Source organism: Giraffa tippelskirchi, chromosome 8, assembly GCF_054371585.1.
Source record: "Giraffa tippelskirchi isolate mGirTip1 chromosome 8, T2T-mGirTip1v1.2.pri, whole genome shotgun sequence".
NCBI lineage: Eukaryota > Metazoa > Chordata > Mammalia > Artiodactyla > Giraffidae > Giraffa > Giraffa tippelskirchi.
The window spans coordinates 86,033,495-86,060,072 of NC_137282.1; the positions used below are offsets into that span (position 1 = coordinate 86,033,495).

Genomic DNA, 26,578 nt, shown 5'->3' on the forward strand with positions numbered 1-26,578 from the left:
CCTGAGGCTGTGTATGCTCTTGCCTGTGACTCATCAGCGGACCAGCTGAGGAGCGATGACCTGCTTCTGGTACTGGCATTTCAGAAGTGCTAGAATTGTGCTCAGTTGTCAGACTGGCTGTCAGTTCACCTGGTCTTCCAGAGTAGCTCCCTGCTCCTTCAGGGCAGTGATCATCCAGACGCCACAGGCCTTTGTACATGGGGGGTTGAGGCTCTCCAGACCATCTAGAGTTTCCTCCAGGAACATGAGCATTTCTTCACTGGGGATGAGTTTACTGACAATCTGAAAACAGACCCAGAAAGACTCATGTCACCAACCCCTCACTTCCTATCTGGACTCAGAAAGACACATGTAACCAAGCCCCTCACTTCCTATCTGGACCCACAACATGCTGTCCTTTGTTTAGGATATTAGAAACCACTGGGCTTTCCAAAGAGTTAGTGTATGATTGACGCCATAGAAACTAGAGAAAATACTAAAATAGGACATAGACACGGCCTTTCAGTCTAAGTAAGACTTTCCTTGAAGTTGCTTTTTAAAAATCATTTCATATTTATTAAATTCTAAGCCTTCCAAGGCAATTTCCTCTCCAAACCTGAATTTACAATATGCCCCATAAAGGAAAAATAATGCATAAATGGCAATTTAAATGTTGTCAAGTACTTTCATATACATTTCATCTATCATAGAAATGTCTTGTGTCTGCCAAAGAGTAGCAAGGCTTGAGGATTCAGGAAATCTATCACCATGTACTAAGTGCCTGGCTAAATAGCCTGTGCCTCACAGTATCCAAATGGAGGGTGAATTAAGATGAACGCTGTCTTGCTTTTGTGTGTTTCAATATTGAGTAGTCAACAAAAGGTCAAGAAAATAAGACTTTGTGATTTTGGTCTCTAGACAATAATTATATAGAATGTTTGGTTGTATATGTCTCTGTGTATGTGCAAATGAAAAGGCAGGCAGGGGAGGTGAAAAGTTAGCAGTCTGAATAAATTCCAGAAGCTTTGTCTGGGGCTTTAACCAAACAAGAAGGTCATGGTTATGAGTTTGTGGGTATGAAAACATTCCTATTCACCACTGAATTCCCTCTGTATTAAATGGCCCAGTGATGTGTGATAGAACAATCTTTTGAGAGGACATGAATTCCTTTTCATGAGTAGCTGCCTGTCCTAGCTGGATTCTGAGTTACCATGGCTTCACGATCAAGGCCTAGACTCATGTGTCTGTTCTGTGGAGCATCAAATGTCTGCCTGGGTCCAAGCTCAACAGTTATGTGCTTTTTTCTTTCTCATATTGGGATGATATTAGCTTAGGAATAAAGGAAGGAAGGGAACTCATGTTTTTGGCACCTATTGTGCATCAGACACTGTCTTAGGCATCAGAGCTGTGTTCCCTCCCTGTGCCTCCTTGAGTTTCTCTCCTGTATACTCATCATTCTCTTGTCCCTGCTGCTGCCTCCTTAGTCCAAGCCACCTGAGCTCGCACGTGGATTCTTACAGTTTCCTCCAAACTGACCTCACTAGTTTCACTCTTGCCAGCCTATAGTCTAGTTTCAACATGGCAGCCAGGTGATCCTTCAGAAATAAAGTTGTATCATATTCTTCTTCACAGAACCACCACTAGCCCATAAGGAGATTTTGAAGTTAGGAAAAATGCTTTGTTCTCAAGAAAGTTCCCTTCTGTCTGTTATTGTCATAATGACCAATTTTGTTGTTTACTGCCCTCAATGGGTAATTACCGTAGTACACATATAAATCCATAGTGTCTGCATTAGGAATAATGCTGTCTCACACAAGCTGTACATTTCACACCTGCTACATTGTACATAGTGGTTTTGACTCTTCTGTTCAAATCCCTCTGCTGGTTTTTGATTTTTATTAGCATGAAATCAAGGTTCTTAACAAGGCCTAGAAGGCATCTCAATCAGCTCTGGGCTGTCTCTTGGATCTTATGACCCACTTCTTTCTCCACCTCAGGGCCTTTGCACGTACTGTTCCCCCTATGCCTGGAATGTTCTTTCCAGATATCTTTGTGGTTCTCTCTTTCAGAGTTGTGATACCTAGGGGATCTGCCCCCACCTTACTCTTTATTCCCTTCCTTGACTTTGTGTTTCTCACTTATCACTACCTGATATTGTATTTATTTGGCTCCTCCATCCACTAGGATGTAAATTCAATGAGGGTAGGCATTTCTATTCTAAGATCCTGGAAAATAGTCTGGCACATGGTAGATGCACAGGGCACATGAGGTGAATGAATAAGTGACTGGATAAATGAATGAATTGATTGACCAATTCTCATAGCAGCTCTGAGAGGGAGGTTATGCATTTTTTTAAGATGAGGAAATGGATCACATAGTGCACACACTTCAAGGGGTGCACACAGAATACATCTGACTGACTCCAATGCCCTGTTTCTCTCATTTTACCTACTGCCTCCTTCACCCTGGAGAGGACTGTGTGATTCCCTAGGTTTCCCAGAGTTTGAAATGAGATTAGCAAGTGTTGCCTGTATACATGGACCCAGATTTAATGAATGGACAAAAGTCTTTTATTTCACTAGAATGGCTAGACTCTTTGCCCTTCTTGGTAGAGGAGCGTACACAGCTGACTTATTTGGAAATCAACCCAGAATCACACTTATGTCCCTTGATCAGTCCTCCATATCTATTACCTTTGCTATTTTGGAGGAAATCTTGATCTGGACCTGCACATCATCACATTGCAGCCCTTCCTGCAAATCCTGTAGTCTTTCCATTTCCAGGTGAACACCTACAATCAACAAAGGGTGACATGGGAGTTCAAAGAGCTGATAGGGGTTGAAGAGGCTGTCTATATTTTGACGTGACACTAATTCAGCTGCTGGATGCCTTTAACAAATGCACGAAAGCCTCTATGATGAACATAAGAGCAAACACTGTTTGAGGAGTTTCTGCATGCTAACAGCATGCTAAATACTCTGATCTCATTTATTACTCCTAGAGACCATCTGAGGTTATTTGCAGTTGAGAAAACTGACACAGAGAGATGTAAAGTCATTTGGGCAGGTCATGCAGGGAGTAAAAATAGAGGGTTGGAACTTGAGCCCTGGTCTGACACCACTGCCCAGGCTCTTACTACTCTGCTCTACTGCTGGCTCTGAGTTCTATTCTGCAGTGAGCTTCTGTTGAAGGGAATGGTAAGGTTACCATTGTAACCACTGCAATTGTGTGATTGTTGATATTGACTTGTAAATACAGACCTCAATGGTAATGATCTTTTGTTTGTTGTTTGGAGTTAGTAATTGGTGGAAACTCACACCTGAATCACTCTCTGGGAGGTAGCTTAGCCTCTGGGCGGAGGACCTGGGCTCAAAGTCCAGCTCCACTGCTTTCAATTGTCCAAGCAACTGGTAAATTTCTCAACCTCTGATCTATTATTTGCATTAACAACGGACTGAACAACATCCACAAATATTAAATGGGCATTTAATTCAGTAAAACACTAGTTACTTGTATCCAGTATATATTTAATTTAACGATCATATTCTTTTTCTCTCTCTCTACCATGTTTATTTGATCAACCAAGAAAAAGAGTCAACGTGAATAATGAAGGATGGGATTTCCTGCTAACAAAAAATATTTAAGAACCTGAACTTTGCATGTTTCAAGAAAATAAAGGAACCTAAAGGGAGAAATATAGATCTGATAAAGTGCCTGAAGAACTATGGACAGAGGTTCTTAACATTGTACAGGAGACAGTGATCAAAACCACCCCCAAGAAAAAGAAATGCAAAAAGGCAAAATGGTGGTCTGGGAGGCCTTAAAAAAGTTGAGAAAAGAAGAGAAGAAAAAGGCAAAGGAGAAAAGGAAAGATATAATTATCTGAATTCAGAGTTCCAAAGAATAGTAAGGAGAGATACGAAAGTCTTCCTAAGTGAACAATGCAGAGAAATAGAGGAAAACAATAGAATGGGGAAGACTAAAGATCTCTTCACGAAAATTAGAGATACCAAGGGAACATTTCATGCAAAGATGGGCTCAATAAAGGACAGAAATGGCATGCACCTAGTAGAAGCAGAAGATATTAAGAAGAGGTGGCAAGAATACACAGAAGAACTGTACAAAAAAGATCTTCACAACCCAGATAATCACAATGGTGTGATCACTCACTTAGAGCCAGACATCTTGGAGTGCGAAGTCAAGTGGGCCTTAGGAAACATCACTACAAACAAAGCTAGTGGAGGTGATGGAATTCCAGTTGAGCTATTTCAAATCCTAAAAGATGATGCTGTGAAAGTGCTGCACTCAATATGCCAGCAAATTTGGAAAATTCAGCAGTGGCCACAGGACTGGAAAAGGTCAGTTTTCATTCCAATCTTAAAGAAAAGCAATGCCAAAGAATGTTCAAACTACCACACAATTGCACTCATCTCACACGCTAGCAAAGTAATGCTCAAAATTCTCCAAGCTAGGCTTCAACAGTACATGAATCAAGAAGTTCCAGATGTTCAAGCTGGATTTAGAAAAAGCAAAGGAACCAGAGACAAATTGCCAACATCTGTTGGATCGTTGAAAAAGCAAGAGAACTTCAGAAAAACATCTAGTGCTTCATTGACTATGCCAAAGCCTTTGATTATGTGGATCACCACAAACTGTGGAAAATTCTGAAAGAGATGGGAATACCAGACCACCCTACCTGCCTCCTGAGAAACCGGTATGCAGGTCAAGAAGCAACAGTTAGAACTGGACATGGAACAACAGACTGGTTCAAAATTGGGAAAGCAATACATCAAGGCTGTATATTGTCACCCTGCTTATTTAACTTATATGCAGAGTACATCATGGGAAATCCTGGGCTGAATGAAGCACAAGCTGGAATCAAGATTGCTGGGAGAAATATCAATAACATCAGATATGCAGATGACATTATCCTTATGGTGGAAAGCAAAGAGGAACTAAAGAGCCTCTTGATGAAAGTGAAAGAGGAGAATGAAAAAGCTGGCTTAAAACTCAACGTTCAAAAAATGAAGATCATGGCATCTGGTCCCCTCATTTCATGGCAAATAGATTGGGAAAAAATAGAAACAGTGAGAGACTTTATTTTCTTAGGCTCCAAAATGATTGCAGATGGTGACTGCAGCCATGAAATTAAAAGACAGTTGCTCCTTGGAAGAAAAGCTATGACAAACCTAGACAGCATATTAAAAAATAGATATTACTTTGCCAACAATGGTCCATATAGTGAAAACTATGGTTTCTCCAGTAGTCATGTATGGTTATGAGAGTTGGACCATAAAGAAGACTGATCATCGAAGAATTGATGCTTTTGAACTGTGGTGTTGGAGAAGACTCTTGAGAGTCCCTTAGACTGCAAGGAGATCAAACCAGTCAATCCTATAGGAAATCAGTCCTGATTATTTATTGGAAGGACTGATGCTGAAGCTGAAGCTCCAATACTTTGGCCACCTGATGCGAAGAGCTGACTCAATGGAAAAGACCCTGATGCTGGGAAAGATTGAAGGCAGGAGGAGAAGAGGATGACAGAGGATGAGATGGTTGAATGATATCACCAACTCAATAGAGTTTGAGCAAGCTCCAGGAGATGATGAAGGACAGGGAAGCCTGGCATGCTGTAGGCCATGGGGTCACAAAGAGTCAGACATGAACAACAACAACAAAGGAAGACCAGGCAGAACAATAATAGAATTCTTTTCTTCCTATGAGGTCCTTCTGTGGCACATTTCTTGTCGTATTAGAATGGTCCTTTAATTCTCACCCCCTTAATTCGTTTTTTTCTGGCTTTGATAAAATCATACACCCTTCATGAATTATCTTCCCAAATCCCAAGGACTGTCAGATCTATTCAGGTTCTGCTGAATAGTTTTTCCCTGTTGACTGACTCTATCATCTGCCCTCAGCCAAATCCCACCTTCTGGCTTTCACACACTTTTAGCATGAAAATTTAGAATTGTTATATCTCTGTGTTCCAGCATCAGAACAGTGTCTGATACACAAAAAGGCACTCAAATATATCCCTAGGGGCTTCCTTTGTAGCTCATTGGTGAAGAATCTGCCTGCAATGCAGGACACCCGGGTTCAATTCCTGGGTTGGGAAGATCCCCTGGAGAAGGGATAGGCTACCCACTCCAGTATTCTTGCCTGGAGACTTCCATGGACAGAGGAGCCTGGGAGACTACAGTCCATGGGGTCGAAAGAGGCGGACACGACTTGGTGGCAAAACCACCTGTTACACATTCATCAAGAGGCTTAGTTCCTCTTCGCTCTCTGCCATAAGGGTAGTGTCATTTGCATATCTGAGGTTATTAATATTTCTCCCGGCAATCTCGAATCTCGACTCTTAATTCTACACCTGAAAGAATGAAGAGTCTAGTGTAGGCATGAGAGGCAGTCAAGTTGGCTGAGGGATCCTGGCTGCATCTGGTCTGCAGGGAACTGTACACAAGGCAGGTCCCACCTCAGCAAAACACTTGCTGATTTAACCTGGATTTAATCAGGAAGCCTTGAGTGTTGATTTCAGCCTGATACTGAAGTTTTAACATTCCTTCCTTTCCTGACATTGATAGTTATTTACACATCCCTGCAGAGCAGGCAGAGGTCCTGCTCTGCAAGCTACAAAAATCTCCACAAAGTTATCTCTCTTTAGAGAACTCTGAAATTCACTCAGCACCAGGATAATAGTACGATTTCCTCTGAAAGTAAACTGTGTGGTAGAAAAAGCTTTGCTAATATGCCCAGTTGGTGTGTGATTTAAATCAGACACTCTCAAAACATTTTACCTGCTTTAATGGATCTTTACAATGCTTTGGTGCTATTATCTTTATTTAAAAAAAACCAAAAAGCAGAGCCACTGAGGAAAAAGAATAAGAGAGATAAATTGTGTGACGTAACTCAGAAATGGCTGAACTAGCGGAGGAGAAAGAGAAAGAGAGCGAGAGAGAGGAAGGAGAGAGACAGAGATATACAAAGAGAAAAGCTGAGAAAAATGAAAATAAGTATCTTCTCTGCATCTGTGGGTTTCTTATCCTTCCCTCACCTTTTATACAGAACAGACCAATAGCTGAACTAGCAGCCGCCTGGCGGATGGAGGGCAGGGTGTCACAGGAGTGAGGAGCCAGGAGGCCGAGGAGTGAGCCGATCTTAAAATTCTCTGGTGCCTGCAGGATAAAGGAGGATCCCAAGGTGATGGGGTGGCTTGATGATGTTCCAGGATACTCCCAACACTGGATATTAAGTCCTTGTTTCCTTCGTGCAGGTCCTTAGAATAAAATGGAATCTCGGACTTTCCAAGCGGACAGGCAAGCAAAGAATCGCTTCACTCCCCGCACCCCAATCCACCCCCCCACCCCCCCGCAACCCCTCAGCCGCCCCCTACTTGTACTCACAGTGCTGTGGGTTGGGGCGAACCTCAGGGTGGTTCTCTGGAAAAACTCCGCCTGGACCGGAGATCCATCACACAGGAGTTTTGGATTCCAGCGGCCTCCGAGGTCCTTGCTGTTAGCAAGCAATGACATCCACCCATTCTAGGGGCTTACTCACCTCGACATCATTTGTCAGCACTTGTGCGGTGATCTGGAAGGCTCTTTCTCTTTCCCAGTCTTTTTGTGAGACAAGCCACATTCGGAGAAGCTGTTGGTCAAAAGTTAAAGTCCTTTCCTTCAGTTCAGTCGCTCAGTCCTGTCTGACTCTTTTCCACCCCATGAACCGCAGCACGCAAGGCCTCCCTGTCCATCACCAACTCCCGGAGTTTACCCAAACTCATGTCCATTGAGTCGGTGATGCCATCCAACCATCTCATCCTCTGTTGTCCGCTTTTCCTCCTGCCCTCAATCTTTCCCAGCATCAAGGTCTTTTCTAATGAGTCAGCTCTTCGAATCAGGTGGCCAAAGGATTAGAGTTTCAGCTTCAACATCAGTCCTTCCAATGAACACCCAGGACTAATCTCCTTTAGGATGGACTGGTTGGATCTCCTTGCAGTCTAAGAGACTCTCAAGAGTCTTCTCCAACACCACAGTTCAAAAACATCAATTCTTCTGCACTCAGCTTTCTTTATAGTCCAACTCTCACATCCCTACATGATCACTGGAAAAACCAGAGCCTTGACTAGACATACCTTTGTTGGCAAAGTAATGTCTCTGCTTTTTAATATGCTGTCTAGGTTGGTCATAAGTTTTCTTCCAAGGAGTAAGCGTCTTTTAATTTCATGACTGTAGTGCATTGATTTTGGAGCCCCCCGCAAAAGTCTGTCAGTTTCCACTGTTTCCCCATCTATTTGCCATGAAGTGATGGGACTGGATGCCATGATCTTGAATGTTGAGTTTTAAGCCAACATTTTCACTCTCCTCTTTCACTTTCATCAAGAAGCTCTTTAGTTCTTCTTCACATTCTGCATATCTGAGGTTATTGATATTTCTCCTGGCAATCTTGATTCCAGCTTGTGCTTCATCCAGCCCAGTGTTTCTCATGATGTACTTTACATATAAGTTAAATAATCAGGGTGACAATATACAGCCTTTATGTACTCCTTTTCCTATTTGGAACTAGTCTGTTGTTCCATGTCCAGTTCTAACTGTTGCTTCCTGATCTGCATACGGGTTTCTCAAGAGGCAGGTCAGGTGGTCTGGTATTCCCATCTCTTGAAGAATTTTCCACAGTTTATTGTGATCCACACAGTCAAAGGCTTTGGCATAGTCAAGAAAGCAGAAATAGATGTTTTTCTGGTACTCTCTTGCTTTTTCTATGATCCGGTGGATGCTGGCAATTTGATCTCTGGTTCCTTTGCCTTTTCTAAAACCAGCTTGAACACCTGGAAGTTCACGTGTTGCTGAAGCCTGGCCTGGAGAATTTTGAGCATTACTTTACTAGTGTGTGAGATGAGTGCATTTGTGTGGTAGACTGAGCATTCTTTGGCATTGCCTTTCTTTGGGATTGGAATGAAAACTGACCTTTTCCAGACATGTGGCCACTGCTGAGTTTTCCAAATTTGCTGACATATTGAGTGCAGCACTTTCACAGCATCATCTTTTAGGATTTGAAATAGCTCAACTGGAATTCCATCACCTCCACTAGCTTTGTTTGTAGTGATGCTTCCTAAGGCCCACTTGACTTCACATTCCAGGATGTCTGGCTCTAGATGAGTGATCACACCATCATGATTATCTGGGTCATGAAGATCTTTTTTGTACAGTTCTTCTGTGTATTCTTGCCACCTCTTCTTAATATCTTCTGCTTCTGTCAGGTCCATACCATTTCTGTCCTTTATTGAGCCCATCTTTGCATGAAATGTTCCCTTGGTGTCTCTAATTTTCGTGAAGAGATCTTTAGTCTTTCCCATTCTGTTGTTTTCATCTATTTCTTTGCATTGATCACTGAGGAAGGCTTTCTTATCTCTCCTTGCTACTCTTTGGAACTCTGCATTCAAATGGGTTTATCTTTCCTTTTCTCCTTTGCTTTTTGCTTTTCTTCTTTTCACAGCTATTTGTAAGGCCTCCTCAGACAGCCATTTGCTTTTTTGCATTTCTTTTTCTTGAGGATGGTCTTGATCCCTGTCCCCTGTAAAATGTCACAAACCTCTGTCCATAGTTCTTCAGGCACTCTGTGTATCAAATCTAGTCTCTAAAATCTATTTCTCACTTCCACTGTATAATCATGAGGGATTTGATTTAGGTCATACCTGAATGGCTTAGTGGTTTTCCCCACTTTCTTCTATTTAAGTCTGAATTCAGCAATAAGGAGTTCATGATCTGAGCCACAGTCCTCTCCCGGTCTTGTTTTTGCTGACTGTGTAGAGCTTCTCCATCTTTGGCCGCAAAGAATATAATCAATCTGATTTCAATGTTGACCATCTGGTGATGTCCATGTGTAGAGTCTTCTCTTGTGTTGTTGGAAGAAGGTGTTTGCTATAACCTATGTGTTCTCTTGGCAGAATTCTACTAGCCTTTGCCCTGCTTCATTCTGTACTCCAAGGCCAAATTTGCCTATTACTCCAGGTGTTTCTTGACTTCCTACTTTTGCATTCCAGTCCCCTATAATGAAAAGGACATCATTTTTGGGTGTTAGTTCTAAAAGGTCTTGTAGGTCTTCATGAAACTGTTCAAGTTCAGCTTCTTCAGCATTACTGGTTGGGGCATCGACTTGGATTACCATGATATTGAATGGTTTGCCTTGGAAACGAACAGAGATCATTCTGCCATCTTTTAGATTGCATCCAAGTACTGCCTTTTGGACTCTTTTGTTGACTATGATGGCTACTCCATTTCTTCTAAAGGATTCCTGCCCACAGTAATAGATATAATGGTCATCTGAGTTAAATTCACCCACTCCAGTCCATTTTGGTTCGCTGATTCCTAGAAGGTCAATGTTTACTCTTGCCATCTCCTGTTTGACCACTTTCAATTTGCCTTGATTCATGGACCTAACATTCCAGGATCCTATGCAATATTGCTCTTTACAGCATCGGACCTTGCTTCTATCACCAGCTTTGGCTCCATCCCTTCATTCTTTCTGAAGTTATTTCTCCACTGATCTCCAGTAGCATATTGGAGATTTTGATCTCCTTTCCTTACTTTCTTTCATGTTCATCCCCTCTCATTCTCTCACTCTCACTCTGCCTCTTCTGGCATAGGGTGCTGGCCTCCCCACAAACGCTGTGTAAGTGGGCTGGCTCTGTGGTGTTGGTGGGGGGCTACGTGGGTCGGGCTGGACGAGTCCCTGGGACGAGGCTGAGTTTGGAGGGTGCCCTGGAGCACAGGTTAGGATCCATGGGACCTACTCACATTAAACATTTCTTGGCAGTCCTCTGCTTTCATGTTATCCCACATCATGGTCCTCAGCAGCTTTCCGAGAGCCTCCATGGATCGTTCGTAGAGAAACTGAAATAGAAGTGAGTGCGAGTGAGGCCGAGGGCACGCGTTCATTCAAGTTCATTCATCCTATCCGGCTCTTCACCCTTCTCCAGCCTCGCCCCCACATACTTGGATGTGCTCCTTGTCTTTGTCTGTCTCGCCCTCATTTCTGAGTTTTTCCAGGGGTGGGAGGGGCAGCAGCCTCCGAATATTCTCCTCAAGAATATTAAGACGGTCATTCAGTGAGAGTTGAGGTTTCAATTTACTGAAACGAGAACCACGTGGAGGAGTGGCTATTATATCGCCAAACAACACATATCTCAGTCTAGTTCCCGAGAACTGAGGATCTGAAGGGGCTTGAAGGGCTCAGATGCGTTTCTGATGGGAATGCAGTATTGAAGGAGATGGTAACAGGAGTAGAGAGAGATTGGGGACATAAAACCAGACTGTAGGTCTAATTTATTACAGTGATAAACAAACCATCACTTGCTTGGCATTACTTAACCCTTTATTATATGATCTAACATTTATCTACTTGTTTTCTTCAGCACTCAAATTATGTATGTGTGTGTGTGTGTGTGTGTGTGTGTGTGTGTGTGTGTGTGATTGAGAGAGAGAAGAGAGATTCTAAGTCTGGAGCAGTGAGTTTTATCAATTTCATATGTGTTCTCATGTCATATGTAGTCCCTGGTGGCTCAGTCTGGAAAGAATCCGCCTGCAATGCAGGAGACACAGGTTTGATCCCTGGGTGGGGAAGATCTCCTGGAGAAGGAAAGAGCAACCCAATCCACTATTCTTGCATGGGAAATCCCATGGACAGAGGAGTCTGGTGGGCTACTCCCCATGTAGTTGCAAGAATGCAACACAACTTAGTGACTAAACCACCACCTATAAACACATGAGTAAATGACACTGGAACTTTCCTTTTCCTTTTTCACTATCTGACATATAGTACAGACATCATGAGAATATAAAGAAACCTGGACATAACTTAGGAAAATGTAAGTATTCAATAAATATGAAAAACTCCATTTGTTATTAAATAAATGTAAGTTAAGACAATACAACACCACTTGTATGCAACAAAATTAGCAAAGAAATAAAAAATGACGACACTGTCAAAGAAGGGTGAAATTGATTCTCTTACAGGGCTTCCCTTGTGGCTCAGCTGGTAAAGAATCTGCTTGCAGTGTGGGAGACTTGGTTTTGATCCCTGGTTTGGGAAGATCCCCTGGAGAAGGGAAAGGCTACCCACTCCAGTATTCTGGCCTGGAGAATTCCATGGACTGTGTAGTCCGTGGGGTTGCAAAGAATCTGACACGACTGATAGATTATCACTTTCACTTTCACAGAGGAGTAAAAGTCAGTAAAGCTGCAACAGCTTTATTAAGTGTTAAATGTGTTGATATATAGTGTGTAATCTTCTCATCCTTATTGTCTGGCTGGCTGTTTAAAAATATCAACTTATCGAGGCATAATTTATGCACAACAAGCTGCATCCATTTAAAGTGTGCAATCAAATAAATTTCACACTCATGAAACTACCACTATAATCAATATAGAACATTGCTATCAGCCCCCAGTTTTTCCTGATGCATCTTTGCAGTTCATCTGTTCCTCCACCCTTGCCCAAGGTAACCACTGATTTGCTTTCTGTCATTAGTCTGCAAGTTCTACAGGTATCCTGTCTGTATGAGGGAAGCCATTAGCTACATGTGGCTATTCAACTCTTGAGTTGTTGCTGGTTTGATTTAAAATACACTGTAATTGTAAAACGCACTGGGATTTGAAGATTTAGTATGAAAATCATGTAAATCATCTTATTAATTCTTTATTTTAAATACATGTTGAAGTAATATACTGAATATATTAGATTAAAGTAATTTAATGTTTCTTTTTTACATATTTAATAGTGGCTACTAGAAAATTTTAAACAATAAATGTGACCTGTATTATACTTATTTCTACTTGACAATGCTGTTCTGGAACCTGGTTAATTCTTAATTCATCTTCCAGATTTCTTTGCACTTTCTTGAAACCTCCCTTATCTTTGTAAATATGGGAACTTGTGCCTTTCCTTTATTTTGCTTCTTACTGAATTCTAGAAAAATTATGTGGATGTGTTTTGAATTCATTTCCCTTTGTTGGCTAAAATTCCTTCAGAGAAAGGTCATATTTTGTTCAACATTGTCCTTTTAGAACCTAGCTCAATGTCTGATACGTGGATGCAACTCAATAATATTTATTGAACCAAATTGTCAGCTTTTATAATTAGATGTTCAGAGAGCATTTTTTTGCATGAGAATGTTTATCAAAGTATTACTTATAGGTTTTGAAAACAAGAAATAGTTAAATGTAGCAATAGGAGGTTGATTAATAATTGAAGGTAACAATATGAGGCATATCTATGCATCAAGATATCAGGCAGTGATTAAAATATTTGCTACCTCAACATAATAAAGGCCATATATGAAAACTGTATAAGCTAACATCATGCTCAATGGTGAAAGACTGAAAACTTACCCTCTAAGATCAGAAACAAGACAAAGATGCTACTTCTATTTAACATAATACTACAAGTCCCAGCCAGAGCAATAGATAAGAAAAATAAATAAAAGCCATCCAGATTGGAAAGATAAAGTAAAATTATCTCTGTTTGCAGATGACATGATCTTATATAGAGAGAGAGTTGCAGAATACAAAATCAACACACAAAAATCACTTCCATTTTTATACACTTAAAACAATGAACCATCAAAAAAAGAAGTTAGCAATTCCATTTACAATAGCAACAAAAGAATAAAATACTTAGAAATAAACTTAACCAAGAAAGTGAAAGTCTTGTACACAAAAAATCCACAAAATGATGCTGAAGAAAGTTAAGAAGACACAAATGAAGGGAAAGATGTTTCATATTTCAATTGTAATACTTATTATTGTTAAGATGTCCCTCTAAAGCAGTGTGCAGATTTAATGCAATCCTTATCAGAATCCCAATGTTACTTTTTGCAGAAATAGAAAAATCCATCCTAAAATTCACGTGGAATCTCAAGGGACCTCAAACACCCAAAACTATTTTGAAAAAGAACAAAGTTTGGGATCTCACACTTTTCTGGTTTCAGAACTTATTACAAAACCACAGTAATCAAAACAGTATAATACTGGCATAAACAAACAGACACACAAACCAGTGGAATACAATAGAGAGCCCAGAAATAAACTCTAGTACATATGGTGAAATGATTTTCAAAAAGTTCCAAGACCATTCAGAGGGGAATAATATTGGATTTGGCAATGATTACTTGGATATGACACTAAAAGTGCAAACAATGAAAGTAAAAATAGACAAATGGGCCTACATCAAAATTAAAAATTTCTGTTCATGAAGGACACAAATGATAGAGTAAAAAGACAACCTATGGAATGAGAGCAAACATTTGCAAATCATATATGTGATAAGGGGTTAATAACCTTATCTAGAATAGAAAGAATATGAAAAGTATAAAAATATAAAGAACTACAACTCAACAGAAAAAAAGAGAAAGAACTGAGAAAAATGGACAAAGGATTGAATATTTTTCTCAAGAAGATATGCAAACAGGCAATAAGCCTATAAAAAGATGCTCAAAGTCATTAATCATTAGGGAAAGGCAATTCAATGCTACAATGAGATACCATCTTACACCCATTAGGATGGCTACTATAAAAACAAACAAACAAAAATCAGAAAGTGACAGCAAGGATATGGAAAACTTAGGACATTTGTGTACTGTTGGTGAATATAAAATAGTGCCCTGTTATAAAAACCAGTATGGTGGTTCCTCAAAAGAGTAAAAACAAGCTTGCCATCTGATCCAACAGGCTAACTCATGAGCATATGCCCACAATAAATAAAAGCAGGGTCCGGAAGAAATATCTATGTACCTATGTTCATAGCAGCATTATTTACAGTAGCCAAAATGTGAAAACCCTCCAACAGATGAATGTCCAATAGATGAATGGATTAACCAAGTACAGTATACACATCAAATAAAACATTGTTCTGCCTTCAAAAGCAATTCAATTCTGATACACCCTACAACATGAATGGACCTTGAGGACATTATTCTAAGGAAAATAAGTCAGGCATCAAAAGACAAATACTATATAATGCCAGTGACACGAGTTACCTAAAGTATAAAATTCACAGAGACAAAATATAGACTGGTAGTTGCCAGGGCTGATGGAAGGAGGAAATGAAGAGTTGATTAAGGGGTATAGAGCGTCCATCTTGAAAGATGAAAAGATTTCTGGAGATTGGTTACACAATCATGTAAAAGTACTTAACACTACTGAACTGTACACTTAAAAATGGCTAAGATGATAAACATGCATATTTTACCACAATCAAAAATTTAATGAAAAATGAATGGTGTTTGTGAAGAATTGGTAATAACATGGGAATATGTAAGATGAGAAAAAAAAACAGGATAAAAATTATATGCAGAGCAGAATTTCAGCTCTGTAATCAACATGGACAATTAGGAATAAAGATTTGAAGAAACTATACCAAAATTTTGATAATAGGGTAGGGTTAGGTGATTTTTACTATTTTTAAAGACTTTCTTCAGTTTCCAAGTTTTAACAGTGAGCTTCTATTTCTTTTACTGCAGGGGAAAATATTATTTTTAAAATGTGCTTAAAATTATCATTTTCTTCAGGCATAGTGCTGCTAACCAAACCTGGGTGTGATTAAGGCTTTCATAAGTTTTTAATGGGAAGATTAAAATTTGCCTATAGGCCAAGAGAAGTTATTTTTGCACAGAAATTTCAGTTCTCATATATCAATAAATCTGACTTTTATAAGCAGCTTGCGAGTCCCTGTCAGTCATCAAATGATCAGGCTCTCAGTCAATTCTGTCACTTTGCAAAAAGGAAAAGCTCCCATTTGAAATAACCTATTGATGAATTGGACTTCCCAGGTGGCACTAGTGGTAAAAGAACCTACCTGTCAATGCAAGAGACGTAAGAGACATGGGTTTGATCCCTGGGTTGGGAAGATACCTTGAAGGAGGGTGTGGCAACCCACTCCAGTAGTCTTACCTGGAGAATTCCATGGACAGAGGAACTTGGGGGTCTATAGTCCATAGGGTCACACAGAGTTGGATATGACTGAAGCAACTTAGGTAATATGCACATGTTGATGAATTGTGTCCTTTTTGTGATGGTGCACTAGAGTTTGCACTGATCAATGTCAGTTGATCAGAATGAGTATATGGGGGAGGAAATTTTTTTTTTTTCAATGAAAAAAAACAAAAAATTCTCTACCTGAGGTATCTGATGGCGATTAAGGCTTTCCACCGAATAGGGCTGGCCAAGGAATCCAGAGGCTCATCCCTAATGAAGTCCTGCAACACAGATAAGGTGGTGAACCGTCTCAAGGAGGACTAGGGGAGTTTCTAGATGCATTGAGGTAGAAGCCTCATTAGACTGTTGGGTACCCTCAGGCAGAACCATGGCAAAGTTCTGTTCCTAGGGACTGGCGAGTTTTACCCACTTAAAAAAAAAGACAACTTGCACTCTTGGTAATTAACTTCTCAAGATCTTGCCCACGTCCTTCCTGCACACTCACCAGCATGTAACCCAGCAGCACCTCCTTGTAGGAGAACTTGAACTTTTCATCCTCAGCATCCTGGACAGCAATACCAATCTCTGTGATACTTCTGGTAAAACTCATCTGCAGATCCATGTCCTAAAGGAAAATGACTCACAATGCAAGCCAGAGTCTTAGGCACTACACCCAGTTCTACAAATGTTTGACCTATGGTTGAAATATGTGCCCAGACAGCAGTGACACTGTGCTTCTTTTGCCATTTTCACCTTAGTCACAGATCCAAGTTGCAGGGAAGTTGAGAAACTATGGTCAATCTCCAACCCCTGCTTCCACCATGGACTGAGGATTCTCTAGAACAGTGGTTTTCAAGTATTTCTAATCAGAATCAAAATAGGAAGCAGTTTACAAATCTACCTGGTACTTATATGAATTATATATAAATATATATAATGCATGTATAATGTGGTATTGGAGAAGACTGTCAAAAGTCCCTTGGACTGCAAGGAAATCAAACCAGTCAATCCTAAAGGAAATCAGTCCTGAATATTCACTGGAAGGACTGATGCTGAAGCTGAAGCTCCAATACTTTGGCGCCTGATGCAAAAAAAACTGACTCAATGGAAAAGACCCTGGTGCCGGGAAAGATTGAAGGCAGGAGGAGAAGGGGAAGACAGAGGATGAGATGGTTGGATGGCATCACCGATGAGATAGACATGAGTTTGAGTAAGCTCCGGGAGTTGGTGATGGACAGGGAAGCCTGGTGTACTGCAGTCCACGGGGTCACAAAGAGTTGGACATGACTGAGTGACTGAACTGAATGCATGTATATAATACATGATGTATATAAATATATAATACATAACTGAAATAAAAGTTTTGTGATACTTATTATTACTATATATAATCATTTTTCTTTTTATTTTTTAAATTATGAAAGTATGATAACACATTTACAGGAGACTTGGAAAATACAGAACAAAGTTACATACAGTTTCACCATATATTACAATTACTTTTTAAGTAGAAAAACTAAGACTTTTAGTTGGAGTTTCAATATCAAACTCTCAAAAATTATAAAAATTGCTGGTTGTGATCTATTAGATACATTAAATTGATTTCCTGATCTACTGGTGGGTCACAACCCATAGTTCTAAGAACACAGTTCTGGTTTACAGTCAACTTCCAAACCACCTAGAACCAAATACAGTTCCTTGTCCTGTCTTATATTAGGCTTGGGAATCCTGACTTCAGAATTGGACTAATTACTTAAATTTTGGGATTCTTTCCTGTGGAATCAAATCAAGAGAACATTTATGCTTACTGTACTTTCAGGGAGCATAATTTGTATTCAAATATATTTATACTTAAACACAAGTATTCAGATATGTCAAATATACCACCTACCTTGTTCACCATAGACATGCCCAGAACCTGAAAGAAATCAGAAGGAAAGGCAAATACTAGAGCAGCAGTTAGAGTTCCTTCACCCCAACCAAACACCCATGCATCAACCTGTAGGACAACAGTGAGGCAGGATGTTCAGTCTTTCCAAGAAGTGGGGGCTGTTGCCTCCCTCCCTCAGTTTCAAAGGGACACATGGGTATTGGTGGATTCTTTGCCCTGGATGAATCCTGACTAAGCTACAAAGGGCAGCACAAAGATCTAAGCATTTGGATTTCAGGCTTCTCATTTAAAAAAGGCTCTATCAGACCTTGGTAAGAAAAAGGGCACAAAAGCTCTTGGCAGAAAGAGGAATGAAAATTTATAAAATGCAAGTTAATGGGGCAGCTGATTTTGGAACTGAGACACAGTTCTGTGACAACGCCTGTGTTGAAAATGCAAATTTGTTACAATGAAATTGATGTATGAGGGAACACTTTTAGCATATTCTGAATTTTGAGTTTGCTTATGTGCAGTTTTGTCTGTGAGGGAAAAAAGGTGAACCAGATGAACGGAGCCTGAGAAAGACTTGCACATACACCACAGAAGTCATCAGCTGCCTCTGTTTACCGTGTGTGATGAGCTGCTCTCACCCCAATCTGGCATTGCAACTGTCTGTCGGATTTCAGATAGCCCTCCTTCCCACCACCATTTCATAAGAGCTCATAAATTGCACAGTTGACTTCAGGGTTTTTTTAAGGAAAATTTCCATCATTTTTTAGTAGTATGTATGTACTTCCTGTTTTTAAAATTACTTTTGAAAATTAAATTCTTGCTTTTTCTTAAACTGTATCATTGATGGGGTTGTTGGATATTGTACCACTCATCCCATTTCCCCCATAATCCCTGTGATTTTTCCTGTACTCTCTGGCGCAAAAGTTGCATTTTAGCAGAGTTGACTTACCTTAAAGTGCAGTGATCCTTACCTAAAACATCTTTATCTCATTTCTATTTTATTTTTACCATAACTTTCCTCAGTGATGGACTTAACATATATATAAAATAGCTTCTTAAACTATTTTTTCAGTTCTTATCATTATTTATCAAATTTTGGGTGTGTAGCATCAGAATCACATTTAAAATCAAAATCCCATGAACAGAGGAGCCTGGTAGGCTGCAGTCCATGGGGTCGTGAAGAGTTGGACACGACTGAGTGACTTCACTTTCACTTTTCACTTTTATGCATTGGGGAAGGAAATGGCAACCCACTCCAGCCCTCTTGCCTGGAGAATTCCAGGGATGGAGGAGCCTGGTGGCTGCCGTCTATGGAGTCGCACAGAGTCGGACACGACTGAAGTGACTTAGCAGCAGCAGCAAAATGACAGATTCAGTGATCTATCCCTGAAGACTGACTCATTGTTGTTGTTGTTCAGTTGCTAAGTCATGTCCAACTCTTTGCGACCCCATGGACTACAGCAGACCAGGCTTCCTGTCCTACACCATCTCCTGGAGTTTGCTCAAATTCTTGTCCATTGAGTCCATGATGCTATCTAACCATCCTATCCTCCGCTGCCTCCTCATTTGCCTTCACTCTTTCCCAACATCAGAGTCCTGTCCAATGAGTTGGCTCTTTGCATCAGGTGACCAAAGTATTGGAGCTTCAGTTTCAGCATCAGTCCATCCAATGAACATTCAGGACTGATTTCCTTTATGATTGCCTGGTTTGATATACTGCAGTCCAAGGGACTCTCAAGAGTCTTTTAATTTCATGGCTGCAGTCACCATCTGCAGTGATTTTGGAGCCCAAGAAAATAAAGTCTCTCACTGTTTCCATTGTTTTCCCATCTATTTGCCATGAAGTGATGGGACTAGATGCCATGATCTCGAATGTTGAGTTTTAAGCCAGCTTTTTCATTCTCTTCTTTCACTTTCATCAAGAGGCTGTTTAGTTCTTCTTCACTTTCTGCCATAAGGGTGGTGTCATCCGCATATCTGAGGTTATTGATATTTTCCTGGGAAACTTGATCCCAGCTTGTGCTTCATCCAGCCCGGCATTTCATGTGATGTACTCTGCATATAAGTTAAATGAGCAGGGTGTCAATATACAGCCTTGACGTACTCCTTTTCCTATTTGGAACCAGTCTGTTGTTCCATGTCCAGTTCTAACGGTTGCTTCTTGACCTGCAAACAGATTTCTCAGGAGTCAGGTCAGGGAATACCAAGAGGTGGTATTCCCATCTCTTGAAGAATTTTCCACAATTTGTTGTGATCCACACAGTCAAAGGCTTTGGCATAGCCAATAAAGCAGAAGTAGATGTTTTTCTAGAATTCTCTTGCTTTTTCTATGATCCAACAGATGTTGGCAATTTGATCTCTGGTTCCTCTGCCTTTTCTGAATCCAGTTTGAACATCTGGATTTCTCGGTTCACATATTGTTGAAGTCCGGCTTGGAGAATTTTGAGCATTACTTTGCTAGCATGTGAGATGACTGCAATTGTGCGGTATTTTCAACATACTTTGGCATTGCCTTTCTTTGGGATTGGAATGAAAACTGGCTTTTTTCAGTCCTGTGGCTGCTGCTGAATTTTCCAAATTTGCTGGCATATTGAGTGCAGCACTTTCACAGCATCATCTTTTAGGATTTGAAATAGCTCAACTGGAATTCCATCACCTCCACTAACTTTATTCATAGTAATGCTTCTTAAGGCCCACTTGACTTTGCATTCCACGATGTCTGGCTCTAGATGGGTCATCACACTATCCTGGTTATCTGGGTCATGAAGATCTTTTTGTATAGTTCTTCTGTGTATTCTTGCCACCTCTTCTTAATATCTTCAGCTTCTGTTAGATTCATATCATTTCTGTCCTTTAGTGAGCCTATCTTTGCATGAAATGTGCCATTGGTATTTCTAATTTTCTTGAAGAGATCTCTAGTCTTTCCCTTTCTACTGTTTTCCTCTATTTCTTTGCATTGATCACTTAGGAAGGCTTTCTTATCTCTCCTTGCTATTCTTTGGAACTCTGCCCAAGATCTTACAAAAGAAACAAATCACTCAACTCCATTTCATAATCAAATTTTCTCTTCTCATATGTTCTCACTTTGCAGACAAAGATCCATGTAGTCAAAGCTATGGTTTTTCCAATAGTCATGTACAGATGTGAGAGTTGGACCATAAAGAAGATTGAGAGCTGAAGAACTGATGCTTTCAAACTGTGGTGCTGGAGAAGACTCTTGAGAGTCTCTTGGACAGCAAGGAGATCAAACCAGTCAATCCTAAAGGAAATCGGTCCTGAATATTCATTGGAAGGACTGGAACTGAAGTTGAAGCTCCAATACTTTGGTCACCTGCTGCGAAGAGCTGACTTATTGGAAAAGACCCTGATGTTGGGCAAGACTGAGGGCAAGAGGAGAAGGGGACAACAGAGGATGAGATGGTGGGATGACATCATTGACTCAATGGACACGAGTCTGATCAGACTCTGGGAGAAGGGGAATGACAGGGAAGCCTGGCCTGTTGCAGTTCATGGGGTAGCAAACAGTGGGACATGACTGAGTGATTGAGCAACAACAATATGTTTTCATCTTCCAAATGTACCAGATCCTATCTTCCCTTTGGTCTGTATCCTTTGAGGATGAAGATTTCCAAGAGCTGAGCTCCTCTAATGTTTGGGAACCCCAGTCTTGGAAATTGAAGTAACCCTGTGTTGGCTATTACCCGAGAGCACTGGCCGTAGAGAAACAGGACTTGGGATACAATGTCCTGATCAAGCCTGGTTAGGAGTTGACTCTTGGGTGCATGGAGGGCCACGGCTCCATAGATTACCATGACATCAGTTTTGCTCAGGCTCTTTTTCCCAGAGAAAATACCCTGAAGAGGAGAAAAGAGAGACATGAAAAATACGACTGAAGGAGTTTCTTTTCCTCTCATGATTTTTCCTAATCCTATGGGCCATTATGAGACTGGGATTATTAAAATGAGTCTGAAGCTGATGCACTTGGCTGATATAAATTTAAACACCGAGGACAGTGTGGTGGATCTACCAGTCTTTAATAGAGGTACTTGTGAGAGGGCTTGAATTCATTTTTACTCATTTATTCCTCTTCTTTAGGGGAAGCAGAGTGTATGCAATGGAAACTGTCCATGAGGCCTGAAGAGCCAGTAGAGGGACAAAACTAGACACACACAGGGCTCCTCAGGTCCTCCCAGGTCAGCATGAGTGACAAGAAGGGGAGGAGACTTGTTATCTAGCTGGTCATTCTACAGGGCTTGGGCTCAGATGGTTCCAACCTGAAATAAAGACCTGAGGATGGGAGCAAGTATGATGTGGAGAGAGGATGTCCACTGATGGAGTCAGCATCACTTGCCTTTGCAATGACCAAGGGCTTTGGAGGATCAGGATGTTCTTTTTACCTTACATCGATTCACGAAAAACTTTTCACGATCTTGGAATGTTTTCAGAACTTTTAAGACAACTTCAAAGTGTTTCTCAGCACAGTATCCTAAGATAGATGTTATTCCCTAAAATCAGAAAAGACAGGGCATTTTGATGCATCAGGAACTCTAGGTTCTGGAGATATAGCGGTCAACAGAACACACCAAACTCCTCAGTGTAAAACCAGGGGAAGTCACAAGGAAGTGACATAAAGTGAATACGTAAATCCAGTAAGCATATAAATACATAGTATGTCAAATGGTGATAAGTGCTGTAAGAAAAGAAGAAAAAAGGGTAGCTTCTGCAAGTTGGGGGAGTTGGCAATACAAATAGAGTAGCCAGAGAAGTTGTCAATAAAAGGGTGACATGGAGAAGAGCCCTGAAATAAGCAAGAGAGTGAGCCACTGGACTTCCTGGAAATGAGAGTTCCAAACAGAGAGAGTAAGTGCAAAGGTCCTGAGGTCCACCAAGGAGAGCAGATGAAACAAAGAAGTGCAAGATGAGGTCAGAGAGAAAGTGAAGGTTGGTCTGAGCAGGGTCTTTTAGGCCACACTCAATACTGTGGATTTTTAATCTTAGATCAGTGGGAAGCAAGTGGAGGTTTTCTTGAGCTGGAGTTGACTGGAGCTGGAGTTGATCATTTCTACAGGATCACTCTCCCGCTGAAACTTTACCTTGAAAAGTGAAAGCATTAGTTACTCAGTCCTGTCTAACTCTTTGTGACCCCATGGACTATAGCCCCCCAGGTTCCTCTGTCCATGTGATTTCCCAGGCAAGAATACTGGAGTGGGTTTCCATTCCCTTCTCCAGGGGATCTTTCTGACCCAGGGATCGAACCCAGCTTTCCTGCATTGCAGGCGGATGCTTTACTGTTTGAGCCACCAGGGAAGTCCAAGGTTAACTTCATCCTCAGGTGGTTAAAATGTTGAAAGCTCCTGTTTCACACTCTGTGTTCATATTTCCCCCTTACCCACATTCTTTCCACCTCTCTTGCTTCAGGCTCACTTCACCACTGTACCTTCATGCCATGTTCATGAGTCCTGATTTGTTTCATTTGGTTGCATAACCCTGCTAGAGCCAGCATGAGAATCCAAGGACTAGACTTCTGTCATCAAGCTCTCCACCAGCACTGTTCTTAGGTATCAGGTCTTACACCCTCTACTACCAGGAGACGCTTGGAGGAAGAAATCTTTAAAGGCTGGTGGCCTGGTGTCTCTGTGTTCCTTGGTCTTGGTTCCTTGGTTCCTTAGGTTCCTTTACATCCTAAGATGCAAACCTCTGTGTCTTTCCATCTCTGGGTCCTCTCACCCCACAGCGCTCTGTGTTTCTCCTCTCCCGACCCATCTTCCTAACTTCTTAACTCCCTCCCCAACTTTCCAGCTCTGACCCATGTCCCACTGTCTTTCTATCATGCGAGTCTGGCAGAACCCAGGCCCTGGGTAAATCTGACTCTCAAACTTGTTTATCACCTATCCCTATACCTCATTTGCTGGATGCTACCGGGAAAAAAAAATGTCACCACTGAGAAAATTGCTGGAGTAGAAGATGATTTCAACTCCCCAAGGGGCCCTCAAATCTGCACACATATCCTATTTCTTTCCTTTAATCTGTCTTCTCTCTCCAGTTCCTCACAGTTGTAATTTCAGATCTTCTCTCCTGAAACTCCTTACAAAGCATTTTCTATGAAAAAGAACTTTGAGGAGTCTATTTTCCTTTATTTTATTTGGAGGAACTTGAGGGAGGCAGGCAATGTGTTGTGGAGGCAGGATTTGAATCCAGCTGGTCTGACGCCAGAATCAGAGCCTAGGTGTCACCTGAGTGGGAGAGTCACTCTTAGGAGAAGGAAGGCCAGCTGATCAGTGAGACTTAGAGAGTTATGTGTTAACTCCTCACCAACCCAGAGGCCATTTGCTAAGTGATTTCTAACAGACATCTTTTTCTTCCACATTCACATACGCTCTCCAGCTTAGGCTAGGGTAAGGAATAGGCAGTGGCTCACTCTCTTAGGCTAGGGTAAGGAATAGGCAAAAGCTCCTGGCAAAAGCTCTCCAGGTTGTACTTCTATTTTCTCTAGGAGGAAAACCAATGATACATACCCTTACTTTCAGCTTACACGTTTAATGATTTTGATACTTACAATCATACCCTTATGTTACAAAGCCAAGGTCAAAATATTTTTAAAATACTCTTGTTGAGTAGGAGTGACTGAAATTAATTTTTCACTATTTTCACAAATCTGATTAGATAATGAAGCACTGATTTTTAAAGAAGGAAGCCTCAACCTAAATGTCCATCAACAGATGAATGGACAAAGAAGATGTGTTAGATATATATGATGGGATATTACTCAGCCATAAAAAGCAATGAAATTGGGTCATTTGTAGTGATGTGGATGGACCTAGAGTCTGTCTATAGGGTAAAGTAAGTCAGAAAGAGAAAAACAAATATTGCATATACTTGAAATCTAGAAAAATGGTACAGAGGAACCTATTTGCAGAACAGAAATAGAAAATGCAGATGTAAAGAACAGACATGTGGACGGGGTGGGATGAATTGGGAGAGTAGCATTGATATATATATATATATATATATATATATATATATACTGCTGCTGCTGCTGCTGCTGCTAAGTCGCTTCAGTCGTGTCCGACTCTGTGCGACCCCATAGACGGCAGCCCACCAGGCTCCGCCATCCCTGGGATTCTCCAGGCAAGAACACTGGAGTGGGTTGCCATTTCCTTCTCCAGTGCATGAAAGGGAAAAGTGAAAGTGAAGTCGCTCAGTCGTGTCCGACTCTCAGCGACCCCATGGACTGTAGCCTACCAGGCTCCTCCATCCATGGGATTTTCCAGGCAAGAATACTGGAGTGGGGTGCCATTGCCTTCTCCGATATATATATATATACTACAATGTGTAAAATACATAGTTAGTAGGGAGCTGCTGTAAAACAAGCACAGGGAGCTCAGCCTGGGCAGAATCGTGGGTGAGAGGGAGGCTCAAGAGGGAGGGTATACATGTATACATATAGCTGATTCATGGTGATGTACAGCAGGAAAGAACACATAGTAAAGCAATCATACTCTAATAATAATAATAAATAGGAAAGTCTCATTTTTCTGAAAAACTCTGTTGGACTATTTTGAATGTATGCATGGATAATCCTGGATAAGTAAGATATTAGCGTAGGAACCGTCAGGCGCCTTCCAGCGGGAATCCATCATCGCTGTCACGGGAGGAGATTGAGAGCGAGTGGTCTCACCTGTCGTTGCTCCCCCAGGTGGTGGGGAGCAGCCAGAGATTCCTTAATCTGTGAGCTTACAAAGTCCACGTCTTGGCAGGATGCTAAGGTGGTTCCCAAGGCTTTGCAGAGAAATTTCTGGAAAACAAAGGACAAGCAACAGAATGTGAAAAGATGGAAAGCAAGACTGTTAAAAAGTAGAAAGAGTAAAAACAGTCATCCAAGAAAAAGACATTGAGTTGACTTAGGACTGCTTGCTTATCAAGCCCTTTGATGTACTGTCTCTTCTTCAAAGTGTTCCCTCCCCACCGGTTCTGTCCTCGCCTGTGTTCTCCTGCCTTCCTCTATGCTGCGTGCCCTGCCATCATAATAATACCTTTTATCACCTACTGTGATTTTTCATTTTCTTATTGTCTCTATGCTCAGAATTTCCGTTCTTGGTAGCAGAGGTTTTTATTGATTATATGCCATGTACAAATAAGTGTTAACAAGTGCTTATTGAATAAACATGCTCAATGAAAATTGGGTTATTTTGAAGATAATGTCATCTGATATTTTCAAATTTCGCAGTATATTGTCTTGGTTTATAGTTTAAGAGATTTAACAGTAGTTTTGAAAATAATACCTTGGGTTCTCTACCATTATCTCTCTCCAGAACTGCTGTCAGAATGGTGTTAGGAATGAAGCAGAAAAGTCACGTAAGAGCTTTCACATGCATATTGTGTCTTCAGTAATGAACACGAGTAAATTGGGAAAGGAAAGCACCCAATGGAGGAACACTGCTGATAGAGCATGTCAGGAATCATTCTGTGGTTCCATCCCCTCTAGAGGTGGTGAGAATGTTGGATTCATTATGCCAGCCCTAAACTGGGCACTTCTGTAGTGTCGGGATGGAGAAAAGACAAGTAGGACAGACACTGCTTCCTGTCATCTTTCATTGGAGGCCATGTAGAGTTGTTGACTAGGGGCATGGGACAGCCTTGCAGTAACTTGTGTTTGAAAATTACAGCACATGTCTGGCTGTAAATAGGTGTATGAACATGCAGGTATACAAAGCAATTTAATACCAGATTGGCATCTTTTAATTTAGAA

General features: G+C 41.0%; 1 protein-coding gene across 9 annotated transcripts in view; it reads right to left on the minus strand.

Moving 5' to 3' along the window:
* MROH2B (maestro heat like repeat family member 2B) overlaps positions 1-26,578 on the minus strand; it is a 74,053-nt gene that overhangs the window by 14,614 nt on the left and 32,861 nt on the right. For all 9 annotated transcript variants that reach the window (XR_014061352.1, XR_014061351.1, XM_081517543.1 and 6 more), the window contains 12 exons: positions 25,508-25,624; positions 22,227-22,334; positions 21,531-21,683; positions 17,839-17,865; positions 16,453-16,572; positions 16,149-16,228; positions 10,971-11,106; positions 10,773-10,868; positions 7,537-7,626; positions 7,034-7,154; positions 2,673-2,770; positions 130-282 (listed from right to left, as the gene is read on the minus strand). Coding sequence is in view for 7 of the 9 variants with exons in the window: in XM_081517543.1 (XP_081373669.1) it covers positions 130-282; positions 2,673-2,770; positions 7,034-7,154; positions 7,537-7,626; positions 10,773-10,868; positions 10,971-11,106; positions 16,149-16,228; positions 16,453-16,572; positions 17,839-17,865; positions 21,531-21,683; positions 22,227-22,334; positions 25,508-25,624 (1,299 nt within the window). In the remaining 2 variants the exon portion in view is untranslated. The remainder of the gene's footprint in view (positions 1-129; positions 283-2,672; positions 2,771-7,033; positions 7,155-7,536; positions 7,627-10,772; positions 10,869-10,970; positions 11,107-16,148; positions 16,229-16,452; positions 16,573-17,838; positions 17,866-21,530; positions 21,684-22,226; positions 22,335-25,507; positions 25,625-26,578) is intronic.